General features: G+C 41.8%; 1 protein-coding gene across 17 annotated transcripts in view; it reads left to right on the top strand.

The window, feature by feature from the left end:
- The window catches only part of Pard3 (par-3 family cell polarity regulator), a 482,565-nt gene that overhangs the window by 275,263 nt on the left and 184,815 nt on the right, over positions 1 to 22,487 (top strand). For 9 of the 17 annotated variants that reach the window (XM_050147190.1, XM_050147191.1, XM_050147177.1 and 6 more), the window contains 6 exons: positions 1,943 to 2,082; positions 4,917 to 5,045; positions 7,417 to 7,455; positions 13,574 to 13,762; positions 14,427 to 14,597; positions 21,774 to 21,924. In XM_050147190.1, the coding sequence (XP_050003147.1) occupies positions 1,943 to 2,082; positions 4,917 to 5,045; positions 7,417 to 7,455; positions 13,574 to 13,762; positions 14,427 to 14,597; positions 21,774 to 21,924 (819 nt within the window). Of the gene's footprint in view, positions 1 to 1,942; positions 2,083 to 4,916; positions 5,046 to 7,416; positions 7,456 to 13,573; positions 13,763 to 14,426; positions 14,598 to 21,773; positions 21,934 to 22,487 lie in introns of all 17 variants that reach the window. The other 8 variants (XM_050147184.1, XM_050147175.1, XM_050147180.1 and 5 more) reach the window with 1 other exon arrangement.

Below are 22,487 nucleotides of genomic sequence, written 5' to 3'. Positions count from 1 at the left end.
CACCAAATGAAAATTGACATCTATTTATCTGTCTCTTAAAGGTCATTGCCTGAACTTCTGGCTTGTAGATTTAGGGGTTATTGCTGATATTTTAATAGAATCTTGGTTCCATCTTTGTAGTTTATACAAATTAATATTGCAAAGGAGAATAATTTAGAATCCTTTCTTAATAGTTGTTATTGCAAGTCATTAGAGTTTCACGAAGGCACAGAGACATATGGGACAGCCTCAGAAGAATAATTAGTAACGTTCGTATAGACAGCCTGCCAGTCAAGGCTTCAGCACAGACAGCAGAACGAAGAGTCAATCTGGAAGCGGCTTCCCATTGGGTATAGATGTGTGTTTTGTTTGAACCTGAGAGTGTGTGTGGCAGGTTTGGCTTCAGGAATTACTGAGCATACATTTCTTCTCCTTTCTGTTCAACTCATGTTTTATCTACCTGTCTTGGTTTTGTCATGCATTCCATTTTTGGTTCATTTTTACGGGCGCCTCGCGTCCTGCTGAGACACTCTTCATGGCTCACCTTGAGGATGTCTTCAGCCTTCTCACGGTGTCCGTGCATTCGCCATCCCATTAACTGAAATGTTGCAACAGCAGTAAGTGAGCCCAGATAGAAGAAATTGCTCATTAGAAGTGCTGTCTGCTTCTGCGACTCAGTAGAAGTGTGTCAGGCTGTGCACGCTGCAGCTTGGTCTGTTTTTGTCCAATACTTTTGGGTTCTAGTGGGTTGAGACTCCTTTCCACAACACACTGGCCAAAGAAGATGGCTTGCTAAGAAGTCTACCAAAGATGACGTTATGTCAATCAAGAAAGTGACCTACTGGGCTGGAGAGATGGCTCAGCAGTTAAGAGCACTGGCTGCTCTTCCAGAGGACCTGAGTTTAATTGTCAGCAACCACATGTGGTTCAAAACCGTCTGTAGTGGGATCTAATGCCTTTTTCTGGCATAAGGGCATACATGCAGATTGAACACTCCTATACTCCTATACATAAAATAAATAGGTAAATACATCTTTGAAAAAATAAGAAAGTGACATAGTGATATCCCATTAATCATGGTACCTTTAAACATGGTGGGGTGACCCTAGGGTTCAGTAGCCCTGATTTCCAGCTGACTTGCCCTGTGGTGGGGGATGGGACCACACACATGGGAGGATTTCAGTTACTCGGAAGGGAACTTGGCAAAGGTAAGCAACGTAGTTCATGTATACAAGAGGGTTGTTGTATGTATTCAGAGTATGAAGAAGATTGGTTACTTTTAAAATATTAGTTCCACTGTTCTCTTCTTGAATATTTTCTTTTCCTTTTGTCTTGCCTTGTGCCCTAAATCTCGGACCATTATTACTAATACTTGATTTTTGATGTTTCATGGAATTTTCTACAATTTATTTTACACGTGTAGGTGTTTTGCTCACATGTATGTCTGCTCTCCACATGCATGCTGTGCCTGGGGAAGCCAGAAGAGAGTGTTGGATTCTCTGGCTCTGGAGTAGTTATGAGCCATCATGTTGGGGTTGGGAATCAAACCCATGTCTTTGGCATGAGCAGCAAATGTTCTTAACCACTGAGCAATCTCTCCAGACCACAGAGGTTGTATAGCTTTTAACAGAAGTGTTTGTTCATGATTTCTTCAAGTAGAGCTGTTAGGTTCACTTGGTACCAAAAGACCTAAAGTTGACATATAAGTTCATTAACTTGCATCTGTCCTTGATAAGACCACCAAAGGAGATTAATGACTTCTAGCGCTGAACCATTTGAATCTTCCAAACTTCGTCTAGTTTGAAGCCTTCGTTGAAACTTTTAAAGCATTAAGAGAAATGTAGGCCACTGGACGTTATAAGATGTAAGGCTAACACCGAATATAAGGCAGTCATTGTGTGTAGCACACGTGTACAGGTCTAGTATGCTGCAGCACTTGCAAATGTCTCTATTTCTGGCTTAGGTACCGAAGGACTGGGATTCAGCATCACTTCCCGAGACGTTTCTATAGGCGGCTCAGTTCCCATTTATGTCAAGAACATCCTTCCTCGAGGGGCCGCCATTCAAGATGGCAGACTCAAGGCAGGAGACCGGCTCATAGAGGTGAGTGGTTTCCAGGCCAGGGCTTCTGGCGTCCCTGAAAAAATTCCTTTCTTTGGGAGTTAGTTTGAAAATGTTTTCGTAAAATATGAAATTATGTGTTTAGCAGAAATGTTGCATCAGAAAACTATTTGTTTTACTTTATATTCTCCCATGTTATCTGATGAAAAATTACTTTTCTGTCTAGACTATTTATAAATATTTAGCTATACAGATACTTGGTGTATGAGGTGAGGGCATATTTTGACATCAGGCACATGCAGACCTCTGGGACTGCAAATTTAGATAGCTTCATACTTAATGTGTGGCAGTATAGGAAAACCAGCTCTTTAGATACCAGAACCAAGGCAAAATAAGTCCATGTGAATGTGTCTTGAAAGGAAGGCAAAGGTTAGTGTGACAGCCTGCACCGTGAAGCCAAGGCACAACATGCAATGTGAACACAAAGGAAAACAGGTGTCAGAAATTTCCTTTTGAGGCTTAGGGTTTGACTTCCCTGGTATGTGAGGGAATTGTGGAAACATACACATGGACGTGGTCCCTGACGTGAGCAGCTGAGGGCTTATAAAAAGTGAGGGACCAGCTCAGAGCCTAAGACCTAATTTTTGTTTTCTTCTGGGATTAAAAAAAAAAAGAGCCCGTATTTTAATTTTTACTCATTTATTTTTCATTGGCATTAAAGATGAAGCCCAAGTCCATATGCATCCTAGGCAATTTCTTCTCCACTGAGCTGTGCCTCTGAGCACTGAGCCATAAACTCACAACTGAGCCGTAAGCAAGTGCCCTCACTGGGGAATTCTGGGCAAGAGTTTCCCACCGATTCAGGATCTTGTCCCTGAACCACGTCCATTGATGTGCCGTGCCCCTCATCACTGAACTGTGTACGCCCTCCAAGCCACACACCCACTCATGGGGCATCATTTCATCCCTCATTGCCCCTTCTTAGCAGAAATCATGTTTCATTAACAGTTCTTGAAATACGGATAAAACGAACTTTTATCACCGCGCCCTCTCCCATGCAGCTTTGACCCCTCTGGGTTGCACTTTCTAAAAGGGTTCTTGAGAAGTACCAGAGCTAAGAAACCACTTCCTTTTTTCCATGACTTTATTTTAGAATTTCTCCCTTAAATCTTATGCCATTCCCTTTTGTCCTTCCCATAAGACAACATGTTTCAGAGGACACGGAATCAGTCTATTTACCAGAAGGACGCATCCCCAGTTTGTATAAAGGGAACTGTTTCTAGAAAGCTCTACTCTTTCTTAGATATAAACTGAGCAGCTGTCGGCAAGCCGGTCGTTATGGCTTCTTTTATTTTGAAGTCTCAGTTGACTTCTAACTTCAAAAAAAGTTTGTCCTTCCATTTCCTCTTTCTTTTTTCCTCCTTTCCTGGCTGTGTTTCTGTCTCTGTCTCTCTCTGTCGGGGCTTGGGATGAACCCAGGGCTTTACAACAGGGCTCACCTCCTTTTGCTTGTATGCCTGCCCTCCTTCCTTCCCTCCTTCCTGAGCATAAGCTCTGTCTTTGTTCCTCTTTAGTCAGATAATGGCTTGACTTGCAGTGACCCACGAGCACCTTCATTTTCACTCTGCACCCTGCCTTGCTCCTGAGTCCTGTATAGTGCTTGTAGCTGCCCGGTGGGTCTCAATTCTGAAGCTTGTTCTGTATATTTCAAACCCAATGCTACAGTGTCCATAGAATTCAAAGACTGTGTACAAGTCAGTCCACAAGCTTCCTTAGCATCTGGACCATAAGAAGAACAAAGAGAAAAGAGTACCTCGTTAGTAGTGACCGCCTCTTTCTGTCTGCAAGCTTTTCATTGGTTGGAACTGTTGCCAGTCAGCTGGCATCTCTGCCTTAGAGCATGCGAAGCTCTCTGACAGTGTTTCAACAGAAAGCCTTGGTTCTAAAGCAGAGCTTCAGGGAAGTTTTGATATTAAAATTTAAGTATTATATTTAATATTTGACTCATAGAAAGAGAACAATATATAATTCTTTAAAAAAAAAAAAACAACCTGTTACGTTGGTGTGGTGGTGCATGCTTGCAACCCTGGCACTTGGGAGCCAAAGCAGGAGAATTGTGAGTCAAGTCTTGCCCAGCTATGTGGTAACTTCAGCCTTGCAACACACATAGCGAAACCGTGCCCTTAAGAAATAAGTAAATAAATGATAAAATTAAAAGCATCTTTCCTTGAAACCTGGAAACTAACATTTATATAGTTCCCATGAATGAAAAATGGTAAGAGTGTTTAAAAATGTATTCTTCCCAAATTCTGCCTGGCTGAATTCTCTTATCCATAGAGAAAAATTAAGATGAAGCATTAGTTCCCCTCCCAAACTGTTACTATTTTTGTGAGTCAGTTTGATGTTATTGTTTACCTTCTAAGGATACAATGTCTATTCTTCTTCATTTTCACTGAAGCTTAAAGCGTTTATACTAAAATATTGTTGCTGTATTCTTCTTCCAAGAACCGTGCCTCTCTGTTCTGCTGTTGGAAGACCTGTTATACACCAGGGCTCAGTTCTCTCTGCTGCTTGGTGTTAACTTGACCTCATGGTTTCTGTCTGTTTACCGCATGCTGCTTGTTAAGGCCGGTGGTTGCAGCTTCTTGTTTATGGGTGAACACTAAAGGATTTATTACTTCCTCACTGCCTTCTGGCTATCTTGTTGACTTCTTTTATGAACCACAAATCTTCCCTGGTTACCTGGTCATGACCTAATTTTGCATGGGAAAAGTCTCATTTAAAAATAGATGCCTTCAGTTCTGGGTCTCTGGCCTTTTTTTTCCCCACTGCCTGTCTGGACATGGTTGTAGCTAAATATTTCCTCTTTGTTTTAGGTCAACGGAGTAGATTTAGCAGGGAAGTCCCAGGAGGAAGTTGTTTCCCTGTTGAGAAGCACCAAGATGGAAGGGACCGTGAGCCTTCTGATCTTTCGCCAGGAAGACACTTTCCACCCAAGGGAATTGGTGTGTAACCGTAGTGCAGATGGAAGACTTCTCATGCACATGAACCAGTGATCTAGGCCACCTACTCACTGGCGAGTGTTTATGGAGCCTTGTCCTGAGGAGGGCCTATATAGTTTTTATAGACTCTCAGTGTAGATGTTCTTAACTATGCCAGTCTTAGTGATAGATGCCTCAACTATGAGCGAATATGTGTTTAATAAGCAGCTTGTAGGGAGGGTTTCAGGACTCCTGGGTTTATCACTGCACACTCCCAGCTAACTGATTGAACCACAAGATGTCCATTATTTCATAACTGTCACCTTAAGGGCTGTCATTGAAATACTGCCACCTTTTCCTCTCATGTGACAAATTCTCAGCTTTCAGATTTTTGTAGTAAATACAGCTGCGCAAAGTTAATGGTGCTTTCTGTTTGGTGGCTAGGAAAACTAGCAAAATTATTGTTATGGAAATACAAAAAGATGTAAGAGGAAAGATGTCACAATCACAGCATAAGTGATTTTTTTATTTTTTGGAAAAACATAACCAATGACATTGTTTATAGCTCACCTTTGCCGTCTATACTGACATCCATTAGGCAGGGATAGTGAAATGGTATTGGTTGGAGTAAGATGTAGAGAGTAAATGTACTTCTGAATACTCTTTTGAAAAGGAGTTATTTTTATTATTTATATGGAAATTATATGTATTTATATATAAGTGCCTCATTTAGAAGCATGATCTTTATCTTTTGGTGTGCCTAGAAGGTTGTTTTGGCTCAAACCCAAGTTAGCATCTTAAATATTCCAAAGCAGATTTGACCTGAGCCATGTCAGAATGTTTGACATCTCCTTCAGCTAGCTGGTAGCTTTGTGTAGCCATGACAAGTGACAAGGTTCAGGACTATAGTTCATAAATCTGTCTTATAGATCTGATTTTCTTAAGTTATGCAAGTGCGATACATCGTAGTTGATGCATTCTCTATAGAAATTATTTATTTAAATAGTTATTAAAATAGAGCTGAATTTCAGTCATGGATATCTAATCCCTTGGGTTACACACGGACTTGGAAGTCTTCCATGGTTTTATGGGGAGTTTTAAGACTGTGATGGGGTGAGAGGCGAACACTTGTGTTTTAGATTTATTTTGAATAAATTATGAAAACTTCGTCATAGTTAACAAATGTTTAATGCATTATTTTTCAATTTAAATTCAGCTTTTCCATTTCCTCTACTTTTACTCCAATTTCGTGTTTAAGATGCCACCTGATCCTAAATCTGGGATGTCTCTATTCGATTGCAAATGAGCCCTCAGCAAAGCACCAGCCTCTCCTGGGCAGGCAGGCAGCTCCCTCTCTGCCTGGCACTCTCAGGCTGCCTGTTGGCTTTCCCGAGGTGCCAAGCTGCAGTACAGCTCTTCAGCCATCTCCTCGGGGAGCAAGCGCCAGCCTGAGGTTATGCAGGTTCTTCTGGGCCAATTCAGATCTCCCAGGCTTCTGTTTCTCCCGTCTGCTGCTCTTGTTCCCCCTCCCCCTTGGTTGTTTAATTTATTGCTTGTGAGCTTTTCATTAAGGGCAGGGCCAGTAGGCTGTCAGTCTGTTATGCCTGCTGCAGCTGCTTTTTTGAGACTTAAAATAATAATGTTCTGAAAAGTCAAAGGGAGTGTTTAAAAATAATTCCTAACTCTGATTACTACAGCTCTCTCTGGTTGGGGTGTCTCTGTTTCAGTTCTGTGGGTCTTAATCTAAATACTTCTAAATTGGTGTTTGTCTTTCTTTAAAAATTAAATATACTAAATACCAGCCTTTCATGTTCTATATTATGTGGGAAGAATTCCATTTGTTCCCTGCGGAACACACTCAAGTATCAAGTTGTGTTTCCCACTCCAGGACTGACGACTTTTAATCATAGAGCTGTCAAATGGTCCTGTACTTTAAGACTGAGGTTTGGTGATGGAGACTGGCCAAAACGTTTAGAGATAGCGGCATGTTTAGAAACACTGTGAGGTTTCTTTTCCTGTGCATGAGCCGGTGGAAACATGTATCTAGAAGAACTAGCTGCTGAAATCTCTAAGACCGGACACGGTCTGAAGGACAATCATGCGTCAGCCGTCTTACAGTGAGTGACCCTTCATGCAAAGTTATGGATATTATTATTATTATTACAGGGTAACCCTGGTTGTCCTAGAACTCACTCGGTAGATTAGGCTGACCTCAAACTCCGAGATCCACCTGCCTCTGCCTCTGCCTCCGGATTGCTGGGATTAAAGGTGTGCACCACCACTTCCTGGCTTACTTTATGGCTTTTAAAACAACCTAATCTTCTTTAATAAAATATTGTGTCCCTTGGACCTTGATGATGAAAATCTTAATGATGTTTTTCTTTAATTCTTCTAGAACACTGAATCAGGCCAGATGCAAATTCCAAAAGAAACGGTAAGAAACTTGTCTTGAGAGATGTTCCTAAGATAAAGAGCTCACTTGCTAATCCAGTATGATAACCTTTGTCCCTTCTCTTTACCAAATAACTTTTATTTACTTCCATATTAGGGGAGGGGCCTGGAACAGAGATTTATCAAACAAGCGTAAAATGGAAGATGTTTGAATTTTTTGCTATTCATCCGTATGATGTGGTGAGGAGGGAGTATAACATAAAGTATAGTCTGGAGAGATCAGGTGATAGATAGGATAAACATAGTTGTCATAATAAAGGGAGGGAGCCAGTCAGGTGTTCTTGGCTCAGGTTCAAACACGGACACAGTTCAGCCACGTCTGTTTTCCCTTCTCTCCCAGGAAGTCCTAGTTGGTCATCAATTTAAACCTCAAAAGTACTCGAAAATCTTGACCAAAAGATACTGTGAAGCATTTGATTTACTTTGAATAAAAACAAAAAAAAAAAAGAAAGAAAGAAAGAAAGAAAGAAAAACGCCTATGATATAAAAGTCTGACACATGGCCAGGTCCCCAACTTACAGAGTGTCAAAATACCAGTGTTTAACTTCGAGGATATGAAGTATACATATAACATCCACCCTCCTATCTCAGTTTCAAGAGAAATCAATAAATGACTAGAGATCTTGAATGCCTTATTTGATAATAATCTTTGTGGTAGATAGTTTACCCAATAGTCAGCTAATAAAAGTTGTCCCGAAGGGTTAGCTATGGCATTGGATACATTGGGTTTGCTAAATGCATTGTAGGTTTGCAATATTTCAGCTTAGAGTGGGTTCATCCAGGTGTAATTCCACAGTGAGTCAAGGGACATTTATGTCCTCATACATCTTGATGTGTACATATTTATTTTCATCTTCCTTATTATTAGTATTATCCATAGCTATAGCCAGATCCTGAAGCATTTGCAGTATAAATACTGAATGAAGGATTTGCAGCACGGCTGTGGGATGAGTGACATTTCTCTGTGGCTTTGGATCTTACTGACTTCCGTGGTTTCTCCAAACCATAATGTGATTAAAATCCTTCGTCTGCCCACACTGATTTTATCCAATCTTTGCAGAATGTAAAGGTGTTGGAAATGCAAACAGAGCTGATTCACTAAGGGATTGAGTTGACATTCCTTTCCTGCGAAAATGACTGCTTAATGTTTTCGACATACTTTCCTTGAAATATTTTCATTCCTTGTTATCGGTCATCATCTTTGCAGTGCAGTGATATACTCGGTCACTTTGTAATATGTACATTTTTAACTTTAACGTTATTTTCTGCTGAACTCTGTGTGCTTTAATGTAGACTTAGAACGTTGCAATGCTAGTCTGAATAGATCAATCACTTTATGTAATTTTTTTCTTTACTGGCAGAATTCCAGGAAGTTCTGTTCACCTACCTTCTCCATTGTTAGCATTTTACTATATTCAAGATAGTTTTCACCCTCTTCCCCTCACACAGTCTTCACAATATTCTCTCTGTAACATTTTTCTGAACTAGCAGAAAATTATTTATGTGATTCTCCTTTACTTCAAAATGTCTCAATGCAAAGACATTTTCTTATGCAATAAGAAACTCTCGTGATCAAACCAGTAAGCTCCATTGGCTTCCTAACTACCCACAGTTGTTATAAAATAAATGAGCAATAAGTAAGACTGGACCTCTAGGCTACAGTCCAAGTCAGGCCACGGTACGGCATGGCACGCAGTCGTCATGCATCTGTCATCTTTTGGATTATTTCTTCATTGTATCTTGGTTTTACCTTTTTGAAAAACTACTCCGAGAACCATTATTATTACCAAACAAAAAATTAAAGTAATAATAATGGTTATTAACTTCTAGTATCTTCCCAGAAAAATATCCAAAAAAAATGAGAAAAACCCATGTTATGATATAGTCTCAAAATGATGTGCCCTTTAAAAAATGTTCTCAGAGTAGTTCAGCCAGGCGGAAGGAAGTGATAATCACCTGCAGCTCTGTGGCCTTACTGTCATGATATTGATGTATTTGCTCATAATCTCCATTTTCCATATAGCTAACCTATGTCCTGTCCCATGTGCCTGTGCTGTAGACAGTGAGTGGCGGTCCTTCACCCAAGACTGGCATCAAGTCCTCCCCTGTGATGCTTCTGGCTGATACGTAACAGAAATTAATCAATTTACAAAAGACACTGTCAAGGCCTTGATGGACAAAGTACTACAAGTTAGGAAAGACTTAATTTCCACAAACCTGAATTCCCCGTCATAAATATATTTTTATCTCCCTAAATGCTTTATAACGACACTAAGTAATAATCTACTTATTAGCTTCATGTTAGTCTGTGCGGGGCAGTTGTGATGAAGGCAGTCAGCATCCCTGCAGATCTCTGCGCATGGCCACACTCAGTTTTAATGTAATACACAATGGACTTAGAGGCTCTGCAATTGTCTTCTGAATGCTGTCTATGTATCCATGCACCATTATTCCAGAACATCCCCCCCCTCTCCCCTCTCCATCCTTTTCTCTCTTCCTTCTCTCCTCCCGTTATCTCCTGTTTAAACCTGTTTAAAGCCTCTCTAGTAGCTCAGGTTGACCTTGACCTCAGGGTCCTGCCTTAGCCACCTGGGTTCTAAGGTTCTGGGTGTGCCCCACTATGCCCAGCACAAACACATCCAGATGAGCACATTGCCAAATTTCTTCATTGTTCTGAGGGATGCCTTTAACACTCGGTAATTCCCAATCAGATTCTCCTCCTCCTCTTCCTCTTCCTCCTCCTCCTCCGCCGCCTCCTCCTCCTCTCCTTCTCCTTCCTTCCTTCCTTCCTTCCTTCCTTCCTTCCTTCCTTCCTTCCTTCCTTCCTTCCTTCCTTCCTTTTCTTCCTTTCTCCCTTTCCCTCTTTCTCCCTTTCTTCTTCTCCTCCTTCCTCTTCCTCTTCCTCTTCTTCCTCTTTCTTTTAAATTGAAGTTTGGAGACCAGGGCTTACCTATTGCTCTGTTCTTTTTAGTGAATGACTAGCTCACCTCTCTTTTGAATTTGATGTGGAGGTATGTGTCCTTCATTAGTAATCTACCAGGGACATGCATACTATAGACAGGTAGACTCCTATGTGAGAACCTTGTCCCTGGAGTGTAGCATGGGCAGTTGCTGAGTGATTCTCCCATCTTATGATGCTTTGTGTTTACATTTTCCCTTACAATATTTTACTCATTTTTCTCTACCAAAGCCCAGAGATTTGCCGTCTCCCTTTCTTCAGGAAAGGAAGATGTGCTCAGGGCTCAGTGCGGATTCATAGCCCGTCATAGACAGCCAGGGGCTCAGAGCTGCTGGGACTGTTGTTGACAGAAGAAAAATCAGTAGGACATGAGGAAGGCTCTTGGCTGTTTTTCTCCCTCACTGGTCATGGGAGATACCCTCTATTTCTCTGAGAGTACCAGGAAACTAGATAGCTTTCACAGGACCCATTAGGTAGGGCCTGTTTTTAATATGCTGGCAAAATGTCCTTTCTTCTCTGGACATTAAAAGGCAAACTGCCAATGGAGAAGTTGGCAGGGAATAACTTGAGTCAAGTTTGATGGGAAACTTGTTCATGCTCTACAGACCGACAGATAGACAGACAGACAGACAGACAGACAGACAGACACACACACACAGAGCAGAGATACCCAATGTAGTTTGTTGAGAAAGTGGTTCCGGTTCTACAGACAGACAGACAGACAGACAGACAGACACACCAGTGATACCCATTGTTCAGTGTGCTTGAGGGATTGAACAGCACGAACGTTGTGAGCATGATGGAGAACGTGTTAGCATTTGTTTCTGAAGCGAGAACTAGGATCCATTGGTTGAACAGGCACAATTTCAGTGACATAGCAAGAAGGTGGAAATACCCTACAATCAGCCAGAACACAGAGATGCCTGTGCAAAGCTCAGCCTTGCGGAGATTTTTTATAATGTCACTGCTCAAATGGTCTTTGAAGAGCAAACTTTTAAAACTCACTGCCAAAAACTGATTTCTAAAAGCTGGTGTTAATTTCAGTCTTGTTCAAGAGCCAAGTGGGTTAATGATGAAATGCTAACAAAGCTCACCGTGTCTCCCTTCAATGTTCTTAATGATAATAAAGTCTCAGGGTTCCATAGGACTGTAAGAGACAACCCCACCCCCACCCTGCGGCCCCTGGCAGTTTTCATAGTCAGTGGGGAAGCGAGCCCACCTTGATTAGCCCTTTTCTTCATGAATTCGCTCAGCTTCTTGTCTTGATTTTTCAAGTAGGAAAGAAATGAGAGTTTTAAGCCTTTGTAAAAACATTATGGAAATGTTGAAATCAGTAAACAGGGAAACACCAAACTGAAGGTCTATATCAGTCAGTGAAATTCAGATCCCTTGGATTTGAGGGAAGGAACAGAAAGGGTGGGTCCTTGTGCTCACCAGATACAGCAGTGATTCCTTTGTCTTCACAGAAGCTTGAGAAGTTACGTCTTCCTTGGCCTCTCAAGTGTAGTATTCTGGGTAATAGAAATACTGATTGACAAAATCCGTTATATCTCTTAATTATTTCCAAATTCCAGATACAAAGGGACAGTGGTGTGGCTTGGAGTTATTGATGCATTTTTTTTCTTTTAAATATTGGGATCTACCCATGTGGTATGTTCTTCTAAGTATTATTGCTTTGATTATAGTGCTGGGATGAACCTGGGTCCTTGCACGTGCTTGCTAGGCTAATGCTCTTGAGCCTCCAGATGGTATAGTTTTATACTTATATTAAGTCTATAATAGTCATTCACAGAATAATTGCTTAGTGTTTTAATTGTTTTGATACAGATAAAGCAATGAAAAATGAAATGAACATTTGTATTTATAGAGCATTACATGATTATAAAGATATTTCTGTATAATAAATGTGTGAAATATCCAACATTTTGATGCAGTTATTTGATCTTGGTTTGTCTCCAATTTGTTGGTTTTGTTGTACTGAATTGTAGTTATTCTCTGGGAATATTATAAAGTGTTTACAATGAGCTGAAAAGTTCAATTTAATGGTAAATATTTACTTTACATAGGCCGTGTCTTTCAAACATTTATTTTTCATTTTTTACTGCATACTTTTTATGTTCTAAAAGGGTTGTGATTTGATGTCACTGAAAACCTCCTCTTCCTTGCTCACTGTCAGGCTATTCTTTGATATGTTTCTAAGATATACTCTGTGTGGCTAGGCGTATAGACCAGCCTCAGACGGCTTCCAGATTGCCTTTCAGAAGGCCCCTGCTTTATCATCAGTGACAGATGCACACGCATCTGTATGCATGTATGCATATACAATACACACACACACACACACACGTTAACACTGAATGTCAGCAAATTAGAAACATTGCTTTACAGGTAACATTTTGGATTTTCAGGTCTTAATATAGCACATTGTTTATATTATTCTTTTTATAAATTACAGTTACTACTGTTTTTTTTAAATATTAATTTAAGAAATCAAGAATACATTTGGGAAAGTCACAAATTCTCTTTTAAATTATTTTATCATTATTTATTTTGCCTTATAATTTTTCAAAAATTGGGCAGGGAACAAAGAGAAATAAAGAAATCCATCGTGTTTCCATCCTCTATAATAGCCCAGGTTTATGAGCACCCAACAGTTGCTGTCCATTTAGTATAAGTTCATCATGCTGTCCTTCACTGTAATGATGATGCGTTCCAAATGGCCGAGTGGATGTTGGACGAGTGTTTCAAAGTTGGGGAAGGAGAAGGTCTACGTTGCAGGCCTCACTGGGGTCCACTCCAAAATTGATGCTTGAGGAAAATTCTGGTTTATTTTGACTTCTATTTTTTTTTCTGTGTTTCTCTTTTATTTTACAATATGTAACAGAAGAAAGACTTTACATATTAGTCCTAGACTCTAGGGGTCTATGTATCCCTTCTGTATTATTCCTGTGTTTCTTAGAATTAATTGCAACATTGATGTAAGTAGAGCCTGAAGGTGCTCACAATAAGGGTCGGGTGTGATCTTGGAGGACAGCTCTACCACCGTCACAGATCCTGTCGTGGGGTAGCGATAATCTGCTGGTGTGGTGGCTCAAAGAGGCATTCCTAGTTTAATACTCTGTGTGATTCTTTCCCCTTTCAGAAACCGGAGGATGAGGAGGTTGTTCTCACTCCTGATGGGACCAGGGAGTTTCTGACCTTTGAAGTCCCCCTTAATGACTCGGGATCTGCGGGACTTGGAGTCAGTGTCAAAGGGAACCGTTCCAAAGAGAACCACGCAGATCTGGGAATCTTCGTGAAGTCCATTATTAATGGCGGAGCTGCATCCAAAGTAAGCTCTGCTCAGCCTGATTCAGTCCGCACCTGCTGCCAGGGTTTCTCACTGCCACCCCTCTGATTTCCACACGCGTTCTGTTAGTGACGGTTTCTTTCCATATAGACTCTCCCTCCCCCGTCTAGACCAGATACCAAGGAAAGAGACATAGTGCTATATTGTTTGACGATAGAGCCCTTCATTCCAACTCCTCATCCTAATCTCACATGACCCACAATTTGTAGTCTTCTTTGTTCAGTAAGATTTGTGCAGAGGCTTAGCATGGGTCCTGGGTTGAGAGGAAGGCTCTTTTTTGTCGTGCCCCCCCCCCCAGCCTGTTGGTCATTAGCTCCTTCTAACCTATGATAGATAGCAGTTTTAAAAGTTGCCCTGATCTTCATGAATCTTCCTTGTAAATCAGCTTGATGGGTGTTTCTGAAAGCACATGTGTGGTGATCACTCTGTGTTATTAGAATTAGCATTCCAATTTTATTAACAGATTATAATAATGACTCAGGGACTCCTTAAAGACTAAAATAGACAGAGGCTACAACAACTGCTTGCATTGTGTTTAAAGCCCCCAGATCCTTTTTTCTTTTTGTTTTAATGATGTAAACTTAGGGAATAGCAATCTCTTTTGCAAGCTCTTCAGCAATCCTCACATTGCTTGCTTTCCTCCCAGGATGGAAGGCTGAGAGTGAACGACCAGCTGATAGCTGTAAATGGAGAGTCGCTGCTGGGCAAAGCCAACCAGGAAGCCATGGAGACTCTGCGGAGGTCCATGTCCACCGAGGGCAACAAGCGTGGTATGATCCAGCTCATCGTGGCCAGGCAGATCAGCAAAGGCAATGAGGTGAACCGGGGTGTCGCCTAGAAAAGCCGTCCCGTATCTCTGTGGCTTGCTGGCATTGTGTGGGCATGTTTGTAGATGATTATTGTTTTTCAAACGTTGTCTCCTGTCACTCAGCAGAGTCTGAACTTTCTATGGAAGACGACTCTAAACTTCTGATCTTCCTGCTTCCACTTCTCCTGGGCTGCGGTTACAAGTCTGTAGCACCATTCTTGCTCATGTGATGCAGGGGACCAAACCCAGAGCTTTACACATGCTTGTCAAGTGCTCTGGGTTCTGAGCTCCAGCTCCAGACTCGCTTGTTTCATTGTTTATGTGGTCAACGTTTTTCCAAACTTAATGGCTATTTTTGTACTACTCACAAGATAATGTCTCAGAGCTCCCTGTAGCTAGCTGAATGTTATATGGGAAACAAGACCCACAGTAGCCTTGCTGGGTCTCTCCATGGAGTGAGAGACCCAGTAGGAAAGAGCGGCTTGCTCTTATGTGTAGTGGCATGCCTCTGTCTAATCCTGTAATGGAGAGGACTTGCTTTTATCCATGTTCTTTTGGGGTAGCCAGTGAAGAACCTTCATCTCCTGGAGATGAGAGGGAGATGGCTGCTCTCTCTTCCCTCTGTGGAGCTGATTCTTTTGAAAGTACCGTTTTCTAATAGATCTCAACACAGAATGTGTGGCAGGCATACAGAGCTGGATGCACCATGCCCATCACCCAGGGTTTGTCGCCAACGACAAAATCAAATGCCCGTGAATGGGATTAGCAGTGACTGCAGGGCCAGGGCATCCTGTTTAGAAAGGTTTGTGCCTTGACTTTCGTAAGTGAAAGGAAAGGAATTTTCTCACAGAGCAGATCATTGGTAAGTTAAAAATAAATGATACATAGATCCATTTATAAATACTAACAAGCCACGGACTGGATTTCCAATGGTGTAGCATCCATAGATAATGGGCCGATTTCTCAAAAGGAGCGTATTGAAAATGTAAGGTTGTTTGTTTGTATTCTCCCTGTGCTCCAGTTCCCACATTCAACAGAAACTAAATTACTGTAGAGTCATAGATACTAGAAGTTGGTCAAAGCAGCATGTTCCTAGAATCCCAGGGCTCAGTTGTTGAGATGGAGACAGAGACAGAAGACTCTGGAAGCTTGCAGGCTAGGTAGCTTAGTATGTGCAGTAGCAGGCATTGAGCGGGACCTTCTGTCAAGCAAGTTGGATGGCCAGGACCCACAGGCCCTCAGAACTACATCCATACGGTGGCCCTCTTGCACCCACGCTCACAAAGGCGTGTACACCATACCCGTGGAAACCATCAGAAAAATACATTAAAAAATAAATGGCTTGTGTTCTTCATCTTAAAGCAACATCATGGTCACTTATTAGGGCCTACATTACACTCATATTTTGTAAAGCAAGTGTCTCTGGAGCACAAGACTATCAGATAGAGGAACTATCCTCAATAAGAACATTGACTTATGCTTTGTCTTGGTCACGGTCCTATTGCTGTGGAGAGACATCATGACCAAGGCAACCCTTCATAAGAGAAAGCATTTAATTAGGGACTTGATAAGAGTTTCAGAGGCTTAGTCCATTGTCATCACAGCAGGGAGCATAACATCTGTCTTGCCAGGCATGGTTCTGGAGAAGGAGGTGAGAGCTACATCCTGATCTGCAGGCAGAGAGAGCCTGGGCCTGGTATGGGTTTTCGAAACCTCAGAGTTTACCCCTAGTGACACATTTCTTCCAATGGGGCCACACCTCCTAATCCTTCTAATCTGTTCAAATGGCAGCACTTCCTGGTGACTAAGCTTCAAATATATAAAGCTATGGAGGGCATTCTTTCTCAAACCAACACTTGCTTGCATTGTTTGTATTTGCTGAGTGTATTGGTTGCTACGGGAAGACAATGAGCCAGACTCAGAGGTTCTGTAGCCTTGCAGGACGGTTCCTCATTCTTCATTAGTGGTGCTGGGGTAGACCCAGGATCTCCCACTTGCTGGGCATCTGCTCTCACTGACCTGCGTCTCAGCCTTCCATGCCTTGAATGGTAGTTATTTTGTTGTCAAGTCATTGTGTGCTATTTTTATTTTAAATGTGCAGGGTACTAAGTTCTCAGGATGATGTACAATGCACGTGCCTATATTAGATAGCTCCTTTAAAGACATGAGTTCATTCCAATTCCCAAGGGCAGTAGTCAGTTGACAGATGTATATTGAGCATCTACTGAATGTCACCAAATGTGTTGGATGCTGTGTGCACAACAGTGTGTCTTCACAAGTAGATTATCTCCTTGACCTCCTTAAATCAAGATCTGAAGCCTAAGAGGATAACATGGTGGGAAGATGCTGCTTCACAAGTGTGAGGACCAGAGTCTTGTTCTCAGCCCTGGGGAACATACAGACTGAGTCTACTTCTCAGCACTGGGGAAGGGAACAGAGAGATAAAAGAATCTGTGGTTTCTGGAACTCGCTGGTCATCTATCTATGTGAATCACTGGGCTCCAGGGTTAGTAAAAGATTCTGACTCAAATAAATAAAGCAAAGAGCTCACACACAAACAAACACACGTGTACAACCTCATTCACACGTGCACGCACACACTGTGGAATGTCATGGAAGATTTTTGCAATCAAGAATGACAAAGCAGGCTATTCATTCTGTAGGACTCTGATTCCCCAAGAGGAAGACAATCCTGCACCAGCTTGAGCATGTTTTGATAAAGGCACTGATTTATTCCATTTTGCCCTATGAAAGATGTAAGTCTAGAATTCCCGCTGAAAAATCTCTGTCACGTTTGCTTCTGCATTTGAATTTATATGAATGAAGAGGATTTCAGTGCGGGAGCCACTGCCGTCGACACAGCTGACTCTGCTTCCCTGTGCTGCCATTTCCTACGTGCTTGGTTCTTACTGTTCCTTAGGACACAGTAAGCTTATAACACACTTTTATATATGTGTAGTATATATCTTGTCATATGTGCTGGGCTTTCTACGTAGGGTGACGGAGAAGCTATCTGTACTGAGAGGATTTAACTAACGAATTACACAGCTGGAGGAGCTGTGTAATTGTGTCCCCAGTGGACCTCACGTGTGCTTTTGCTTGTGTGGCATTTCTATCCCTTCATACAAACTTTCTGAGTCCCTGGGAGGGATTGTGTAAATTATAAAGTAAATATGAACATCCTCGTAGGCCCTCTTGCTGGGGTGAATGAGACTTAGTCTACAGTAATGTGCTTGTGCATACCCTTGTAGGTGTGAAAATCTAGTCTGAGATCACAGCATGTGTCTCACCTACTCTTCATGAAGCTCAAGACTCCTCCTCCCCCAATCAAGTCCCCCTTCCTGGTCAGCCCAAAGAGCAATCAGGGTTCCCTGTCTAGACAATGAGGACTACTGAGAACTCAAGAACAATGGCAATGGGTTTTTGATCCTACTGCACGTACTGGCTTTGTGGGAGCCTAGCCAGTTTGGATGCTCACCTTACTAGACCTGGATGGAGGTGGGTGGTCCTTGGACCTCCCAATTTGTATTATTATCCTTATAAAAAAAGTGTTTTTTTCATAAGAAGAAAGTATTTCAAATATTTAATTTAACAGCATAATCATTAGATAATATCCAGCTGATTATTATTTAAAAGATGTCACTGCTGTTTATAAAAGCAACATATCATCTGAATATTTTTTTCAGAATTGTTATGCAGTTTTTTGTATTATTCTCAACTTACATACTTACAAATAAAAGCGTGATAATGGTTTCTAGGGGCCGTTATTACTGACCTTGCCTGTTAGTTCCTTTGCATTGTGACCACAGAGAGAAATAAATTCTTGGTCAATGAGTCAACAAATGGGATGTTTTACATCCTGCAGCATGGGCCCTGTGCTGGAAAAGCTGCTGTTCTTTGCTCGGTTGATTGACAGTCTGTCCTGCAGACCAGTGGACAGGGGTCCCAGTTCCACCCTTGGCCCAGGTGGATGAGAATGCAGATTTCTGCTGTTTGAACAGATGGAGCAGCCCGAGAGGCTCAGCTGTGCTCACACTAGTTTTTCCAGTTTTATTAATTTCAAAAATTGTATCTTATTTGTATTTAATTTTTATTAATTTTAGTAAGGTGCTAGTGGTAAAGGCTGGCAAGGATTAGGCTAGTGGGGAATGCTCTTTATGGGTGCCTTCATCTTCCGCATGGCCAGCGGACCACCTGACACCCTCCAATATTTGTTTTCATGCATTAAATAAAAAAGAAAACAAACTGTTTTCAAATCCCTTCTCTTAAAACTGGATAGATTAGCCTGGTGTGATGGTGCACACCTTTGGTCCCAGCTCACAGGAAGCAGAGGCAGGCGGATCTCTTGAGTTCAGGGCCAGCCTGGTCTACCCTAGAACAGGAAGTTCCAGGGTAGTCAGGGCAACACAGAGAAATCCTGTCTTGAAAATACAAACAATACCCCGTCCTCAAAACAAAGTATAAACAAGCATACAAACAAACAAACAAAAACAAAAACGTGGAGAAATTGCCAGTGTGGTCCCAGTACGCAGGAGGTGCAGAGACAGTCAGTCAGATCTCAGTGCCTTTGAGGCCAGCTTGACCTCTACACAGTGAGTTCCCAGTTAGCTAGGACTACTTAGTGAGGCTCAGTCTCAAAAAAAAAAAAAAAAAGAAAAAAACAAAAAAAAACCCCAAGGAAACCACAGTAAAACTGGATAAATTAAAAGGCATTCGAGGTTCTGTTAAATATTTATATAGTAGACTATTGATGGCATCGTTTAGCGCTGTCTTTTCATATGTAAATTAGACTTGGTTGAGGGAGAATGTTTACATGTGTATTCCTTAGGAACAAGCATCTTAAGTGATTTTCTCTACAAAAACTGCCCATTCTTTTTTAATGGAATTTTATTTCACTTAATATAATCTTAAAATATTCCCTTGGCATACTTAATTTTTTTAAATAAAGAATGTTTATAAAGGGTGTTTTTTTTTCAACAGAAAATTGCAGAATTGTATACTTGAGCTAAATTTATTTTTGAAAGCAAATGCAAAGACTTTTTTTTTTGGTCTACTGATAATTTTATCATCATAATATCCTGTAGCAAATGGAACTTGTTTCTAGAGATTTACATGGCAAATGTCCTTAATGCATATTGTCATTTAAAATTAACAAGGCTTTGGTTTTGTTACTCCCTTTTTTTCTGTGTTTCTTATGGAGTCTAGGGCCCAGGGCACGCTAGGCCAGCACTCCACTACAGAGCTGCCCACCAGGTCTAAATGTTCAGTTTTCAGATAGCACACATGTCTTTCAAGTACAGAGTACTGGTTTTGTTTTTATTTTTGCTTTCCCAATGGATCTTAGAATTGAGGTATCATAGTTCTTTCAACAGTATTCTTTTATGTCTTTATATCAGAGACCTTAAATGTCTACTTTTTAATGAGGCTGTCCACCGTAATTCATAGTTCTAAGGGAACACTAGTAAAGCAAATCCTGATTTCACAGTTTAAGTCTTATTAATCTCGTTCGCCACACTGCAAGTTTATTATTTTCCTGTTGCTCGGTGGCCCCCAGTTGTCATTGTGTTGACCCTTTAATGGGTTCCACCTTTCCGGTGCTTCTCATACTGGGAGCGGTAAACCTACAGCGTGGACTTCATTAACTGTCTCACTATCCAAACTCCGGATAGTTTCTAAGGAGAAGTAGTGATCTGTTCTGTGGAAGGCAGCACACCACCATCGCTTCCTGATAGAATGGTGTAGGCTCTCTACTTGGCTGAAGTCCCTGTGTCTCAGACCCTTACTGCCTGGCTCGCTGCCAGCAGCTGCACCCCAGGTCCGCATGGTTCCTGTGGTGCCGGATACTTCACCAAGGACAGTGTTTAAGTTCTTCTTGCAAAGGACATCATCTTCTGGCTGTTTCTATGGCGGAGATGCCTTGTAGGATGCATCTGTAGTAAGGATGACGACATACTCTTTCAATCCATGCCATAGAGATTGACTGTTTCCTAAAAGACAAACTTGTTTTTTTCTTTTTTTTAATCTTTTGAAACTTAATCTCCAGGCTGGCTTCTAACTCAGTCTGTAGCAGAGGATGACCTTGAACTTCTGAACTACCTGCCTCAAGGGCTAGAGTTAAAGCGTGAGCTACTGTGCTCAGTTTATTCTGTGCTGGCATTGAGCCCAAGGTCTCAGAGGCTAAATAAACACCATAGGAACTGAGCCCCATTCCCAGCTCCTGACTTTCTTCTTTTTACTTAGTAGACTGTACGAATTTGCTTAATGTTCATATCATTGTGTGTTTCATCAAAATACTTGGTCCTAAGCTGGGGGTGTGTGATTCAGAAGATGATGTATTTACGTATTAATGTCGTAATTTGCACCCCTAGAACCTACCTCAAGGTAGGCAGGCATGGTTGCTGCCCATTACAACTTTTGAGGTGTAGGTAGGGGGTCCCCAGAACAAGCTCCAGGTTGAGTGAAGAGGATCACGAAGATACCTGGGGTCAACCACAAGCCTCCACATGCATGAGTATTAGAACATATGAGCCCGCACACATTTGAAACCTATACATATGATACGAACCCTATACACAGACATGCAAAAAATGTCTGGGTCTTACTTTCATACACCTCTGTGCATGCTTGAAGTGTTTCTCAGCCATTGCCTTAGACTTAGCAATTGTCTTGCAGTTATACAAGTCTTGATTTCTACAGAACATAGATGCAATGTGTAACTTAGGATGCCTAAGTTGATGCATGGAGGAGGCAAACGTGCTTCTGTCTCTTAGGCACACAACTAGCCAAGCCTAGCGTCTCCTCTGACAAGGCCTGCCTTCCACAGAGTGACAGGTAGAGGGAGTTTTAAATTAAACAATAACTTGTCTTGACCTCAGTACATGTTTACAGTCAAATTGAAAAAAAAGTAAGCAATAAGTTGAACTTTAAAATTTTTTTTATTTTAATGTACATATTTTTTTCTCCCATGGTTGAAATCTGACAGGGCTTCATAGGAGGTGTTGGATAAAGTACCACGGAAAAGTTGGTCATTAGGCCAAGCTGACAAAACAAATTATTTTGGTGTAGGTTGAAAAGTTCTAGTTCATTTGAGGCCTGGTAGGATGCCAGCCTTAGAAAGTTGTTATAACGGCCCCATGCTGCTAACCAGCCTCCAAGATTCACATTCCCCTGTCCCTTTCTCCGTAGCTTCGGTCTCCTGGGAGCCCTGCTGCCCCTGAGCTGCCGATCGAGACAGAGCTGGATGACCGGGAGCGCAGGATCTCACACTCCCTCTACAGTGGGATTGAGGGGCTGGAGGAATCGCCCACCAGGAATGCAGCCCTCAGCAGGATAATGGGTGAGTCAGGTAACGCTCTCTCCTCCTTCATCTCATCTCCCGTGTGCTCTCATCCTGGTTCATGGAGAGGGATTAATGCAATATTCATGGAAAGGAGGCCCGCGTTTCCGAGAGAGAAGGGAATGGGTTCATTATGGTCACGCAGGAAACATGAATGTGAGGCATATCTGCATGCACTGAATGGCTAAATAAGCTTCAACCCCCAGCTTGATGATGAGGACAGAAAGAAAAAGGATAGGAAAGAAGTGTTTCCAATAATCAAATTACCCTTGGCTTGTTGAGGATAGCAGGAAAAGCTGTGTTCTAACAAATGGCAAGGCCCAACGAGGCAGCTCAGTTGGTAAAATCCTTGCTGTGTGACCATTAAGAATCTAGTTTCAATCCCTAAAACCCAAATGAAAAAGCCAGATGTGGTGGCCCATGTTTGTAGTCCCGGGGCTGAGACATGAGACCGGAGGAGGACTGGAGTTCACTGGCCAGCTTAGCCTAATGGGCAGTCTCCCATTGCCAAGGAGAGACTCTGTCTTAAAACAGTGGACAGCTCCTGAGAAATAGTGCCTAAG

Source organism: Alexandromys fortis, unplaced genomic scaffold (genome assembly GCF_014885135.2).
Source record: "Alexandromys fortis isolate MF-2015 unplaced genomic scaffold, M_Fortis_MF-2015_v1.1 scaffold_12, whole genome shotgun sequence".
In the NCBI taxonomy this organism is placed as follows: domain Eukaryota; kingdom Metazoa; phylum Chordata; class Mammalia; order Rodentia; family Cricetidae; genus Alexandromys; species Alexandromys fortis.
Note: the sequence above shows the minus strand (reverse complement) of the source record. Positions and strands in the feature narration are given on the sequence as shown.